General features: G+C 50.9%; 1 protein-coding gene across 1 annotated transcript in view; it reads left to right on the plus strand.

Moving 5' to 3' along the window:
* Positions 1–3718: 3718 nt before the first annotated feature.
* Positions 3719–5000, plus strand: part of LOC147087095 (V-type proton ATPase catalytic subunit A-like) — a 4003-nt gene continuing 2721 nt past the window's right edge. Inside the window, exons 1-2 of the mRNA XM_085978044.1 lie at positions 3719–3760; positions 4636–4839. Of these exons, the coding sequence (XP_085834170.1) occupies positions 3719–3760; positions 4636–4839 (246 nt within the window). The remainder of the gene's footprint in view (positions 3761–4635; positions 4840–5000) is intronic.

Here is a 5000-nt window from a genome sequence, read left to right on the forward strand (position 1 = left end):
GTCCCTCGAGCCTGTTACACAGGAACAGGAGGAGGCCCATTCAGCCCCCTCGAGCCTGTTACACAGGAACAGGAGGAGGGCCATTCAGCCCCTCGAGCCTGTTACACAGGAACAGGAGGAGGCCCATTCAGCCCCTCGAGCCTGTTACACAGGAACAGGAGGAGGCCCATTCAGCCCCCTCGAGCCTGTTACACAGGAACAGGAGGAGGTCCATTCAGCCCCCTCGAGCCTGTTACACAGGAACAGGAGGAGGCCCATTCAGCCCCCTCGAGCCTGTTACACAGGAACAGGAGGAGGTCCATTCAGCCCCCTAGAGCCTGTTACACAGGAACAGGAGGAGGCCCATTCAGTCCCTCGAGCCTGTTACACAGGAACAGGAGGAGGTCCATTCAGCCCCCTCGAGCCTGTTACACAGGAACAGGAGGAGGCCCATTCAGCCCCTCGAGCCTGTTACACAGGAACAGGAGGAGGTCCATTCAGCCCCCTCGAGCCTGTTACACAGGAACAGGAGGAGGCCCATTCAGTCCCTCGAGCCTGTTACACAGGAACAGGAGGAGGCCATTCAGTCCCTCGAGCCTGTTACACAGGAACAGGAGGAGGCCCATTCAGCCCCCTCGAGCCTGTTACACAGGAACAGGAGGAGGCCCATTCAGCCCCTCGAGCCAGTTACACAGGAACAGGAGGAGGCCCATTCAGTCCCTCTCGAGCCTGTTACACAGGAACAGGAGGAGGCCCATTCAGCCCCTCGAGCCTATTACACAGGAACAGGAGGAGGCCATTCAGTCCCTCGAGCCTGTTACACAGCAACAGGAGGAGGCCCATTCTCGAGCCTGTTACACAGGAACAGGAGGAGGCCCATTCAGCCCCTCGAGCCTATTACACAGGAACAGGAGGAGGCCATTCAGTCCCTCGAGCCTATTACACAGGAACAGGAGGAGGCCATTCAGTCCCTCGAGCCTGTTACACAGGAACAGGAGGAGGCCCATTCTCGAGCCTGTTACACAGGAACAGGAGAGGCCCATTCAGTCCCTCTCGAGCCTGTTACACAGGAACAGGAGCAGGCCCATTCTCTGCTCCAATGAGAACAGTCCGAACTTTTCCAACCTCTTCCCATAACTGAAGTCACCTCATCCTTGATGACATCCTGGAAAACCTCCTCTGCACCCTCTCCAAGGCCTGGACATCGATCATGAAGTGGGGCTGGGTGCCGAAATCTAGTCTTTCAGTCGCCACAAAACCTCGCCAGCATCTCAAGAGCAACTTGGGATGGGCAGCACGTTCCCAGTGACTACAAGAGCCGGTCAGAGGCTGGGTATTCTGCGGCGAGTGTCTCACCTCCTGACTCCCCAAAGCCTTTCCACCATCTACAAGGCACAAGTCAGGAGTGTGATGGAATACTCTCCACTTGCCTGGATGAGTGCAGCTCCAACAACACTCAAGAAGCTCGACACCATCCAGGACAAAGCAGCCCGCTTGATTGGCACCCCATCCAACGCCTTAAACATTCACTCCTCCACCACCGGCGCACCGTGGCTGCAGTGTGTACCAGCTACAAGATGCACTGCAGCAACTCGCCAAGGCTTCTTCGGCAGCACCTCCCAAACCTGCGACCTCTTCCACCTAGAAGGACAAGGGCAGCAGGCGCGCGGGAACACCACCAGCTCCAAGTTCCCCTCCGAGTCACACACACCATCCCGACTTGGAAATATATCGGCCGATCCTTCATCGTTGCTGGGTCCAAATCCTGGAACTCCCTCCCTAACAGCGCTGTGGGAGCACCTGTGGGAATATTGTGTCCAATTGTGGTCAGCACACGCTTTAGGAAGGATGTCAAGGCCTTGGAGAGGGTGCGGAGGAGGTTGACCAGAATGGTACCAGGGATGAGGGACTTCAGTTACGTGGAGAGACTAGAGAAGCTAGGGTTGTTCCCCTTAGAGCAGAGAAGGTTCAGGGGAGATTGACCAGAATGGTACCAGGGATGGGGGACTTCAGTTACGTGGAGAGACTGGAGAAGCTGGGGTTGTTCTCCTTAGAGCAGAGAAGGTTAAGGGGAGATTGACCAGAATGGTACCGGGGATGAGAGACTTCAGTGATGTGGAGAGACTGGAGAAGCTGTGGTTGTTCTCCTTGGAGCAGAGAAGGTTAAGAGGAGATTGACCAGAATGGTACCAGGGGATGAGGGACTTCAGTTATGTGGAGAGACTGGAGAAGCTGGGGTTGTTCTCCTTAGAGCAGAGAAGGTTAAGGGGAGATTGACCAGAATGGTACCAGGGATGATGGACTTCAGTTACGTGGAGAGACTGGAGAAGCTGGGGTTGTTCTCCTTAGAGCAAAGAAGGTTAAGGGGAGATTGACCAGAATGGTACCAGGGATGAGGGACTTCAGTTACGTGGAGAGACTGGAGAAGCTGGGATTGTTCTCCTTGGAGCAGAGAAGGTTAAGGGGAGATTGACCAGAATGGTACCGGGGATGAGAGACTTCAGTGATGTGGAGAGACTGGAGAAGCTGGGGTTGTTCTCCTTAGAGCAGAGAAGGTTAAGGGGAGATTGACCAGAATGGTACCAGGGATGAGGGACTTCAGTTACGTGGAGAGACTGGAGAAGCTGGGATTGTTCTCCTTGGAGCAGAGAAGGTTAAGGGGAGATTGACCAGAATGGTACCAGGGATGAGGGACTTCAGTTATGTGGAGAGACTGGAGAAGCTGGGATTGTTCTCCTTAGAGCAGGGAAGGTTAAGGGGGAGATTGACCAGAATGGTACCAGGGGATGAGGGACTTCAGTTACGTGGAGAGACTGGAGAAGCTGGGGTTGTTCTCCTTAGAGCAGAGAAGGTTAAGGGGAGATTGACCAGAATGGTTCCAGGGATGAGGGACTTCAGTGATGTGGAGAGACTGGAGAAGTTGGGGTTGTTCTCCTTAGAGCAGAGAAGGTTAAGGGGAGATTGACCAGAATGGTACCGGGGATGAGGGACTTCAGTTACGTGGAGAGACTGGAGAAGCTGGGGTTGTTCTCCTTAGAGCAGAGAAGGTTAAGGGGAGATTGACCAGAATGGTACTGGGGATGAGGGACTTCAGTGATGTGGAGAGACTGGAGAAGCTGGGGTTGTTCTCCTTAGAGCAGAGAAGGTTAAGGGGAGATTGACCAGAATGGCACCAGGGATGAGGGACTTCAGTTATGTGGAGAGACTGGAGAAGCTGGGGTTGTTCTCCTTAGAGCAGAGAAGGTTAAGGGGAGATTGACCAGAATGGTACCAGGGATGAGGGACTTCAGTTACGTGGAGAGACTGGAGAAGCTGGGATTGTTCTCCTTGTAGCAGAGAAGGTTAAGAGGAGATTTAATTGAGGTGTTCAAAATTATAAGGTTTTTGATAGAATAAATAAGGAGAAACTGGTTCCAGTGGCAGTAGTGTCGGTAACCAGAGGAAACAGATTTAAGGTAATTGGCAAAAGAACCAGAGGGGAGATGAGGAAATGTTTTTACGCAGTGAGTTGTTGTGATCTGGAATGCGCTGCCTGAAAGGGCGGTGGAAGCAGATTCAATAGTAACTTTCAAAAGGGAATTGGGTAAATACTTGAAGGGACTAATTGGAGAGCTCGGTCAAAGAGCCGGCACAGGCGCGATGGGCCAAATGGCCTCCTCCTGTGATATTTGAATTTAGTGGAGGGATGTTAGTATTTGAATTGAGTGGAGTGATGTTTGTAGTTGAATTGAGTGGAGCGATGTTTGTAGTTGAATTGAGCGGAGCGGCACAATTCCTGCCAGTACCTATTGTTGGCGCATCGGGCCTCTCCCTCCCACTTCCAGTGATCTGAGGTTATGTTATCCGGGGTGGGGTAGGGGAACTAATTGGATAGCTCCTTCAAAGAGGCGGTTCAGGTATGATGAGCCAAATGGCGGCCTCCTGTGATATATGATTCTACATTGCATGGAATGTTTGTATTTGAATTGAGTGGAGGGATGTTAATATTTGAATTGAGTGGAGGGGTGTTAGTATTTGAATTGAGTAGAGGGATGTTAGTATTTGAATTGAGTGGAGGGGTGTTAGTATTTGAATTGAGTGGAGGGATGTTAGTATTTGAATTGAGTGGAGGAGTGTTAGTATTTGAATTGAGTGGAGGGATGTTAGTATTTGAATTGAGTGGAGGGATGTTAGTATTTGAATTGAGTGGAGGGATGTTAGTATTTGAATTGAGTGGAGGGATGTTAGTATTTGAATTGAGTGGAGGGATGTTAGTATTTGAATTGAGTGGAGGGATGTTAGTATTTAAATTGAGTGGAGGGATGCTTGTATATGAATTGAGTGGAGGGATGTTAGTATTTGAATTGAGTGGAGGGATGTTAGTATTTGAAATGAGTGGAGGGATGTTAGTATTTGAATTGAGTGGAGGGATGTTAGTATTTAAATTGAGTGGAGGGATGCTTGTATATGAATTGAGTGGAGGGATGTTAGTATTTGAATTGAGTGGAGGGATGTTAGTATTTGAATTGAGTGGAGGGATGTTAGTATTTAAATTGAGTGGAGGGATGCTTGTATATGAATTGAGCCAGTGCAAGCATGATGGGTAGAATGGCCTCCTTCTGTGTTGTGTGACATCAACAGCCAAGACGTTAATGGACTCTTGATATTTTGATCCAGGTGTTTTGGGGTCTTGATAAGAAACTGGCACAGCGGAAACATTTCCCCTCAGTTAACTGGCTGATCAGCTACAGTAAGTACACGCGGGTGCTGGACGAGTACTACGACAAGCATTTCTCTGAGTTCGTCCCTCTCCGCAACAAAGCCAAAGAGATCCTGCAGGAGGAGGAGGATCTGGCGGAGATCGTGCAGCTGGTGGGCAAGGTGAGGAGGCGCGGGGAGGGGGAGGGGAATGCAACAGGGACTGTGTGTGTGAGGGGGGGTGATGGTGCGTGAGTGTGTGTTTGTGTGAGTATGAGTGTCAGTGAGTGAGTGTGACTGAGTGTGACTGAGTGTGAGTGTGTGAATGTGTGTGAGAGTCAATG

This window comes from Somniosus microcephalus, unplaced genomic scaffold (genome assembly GCF_052327205.1).
Source record: "Somniosus microcephalus isolate GS21.2 unplaced genomic scaffold, FLI_Smic_1.0 unresolved_chr6, whole genome shotgun sequence".
In the NCBI taxonomy this organism is placed as follows: domain Eukaryota; kingdom Metazoa; phylum Chordata; class Chondrichthyes; order Squaliformes; family Somniosidae; genus Somniosus; species Somniosus microcephalus.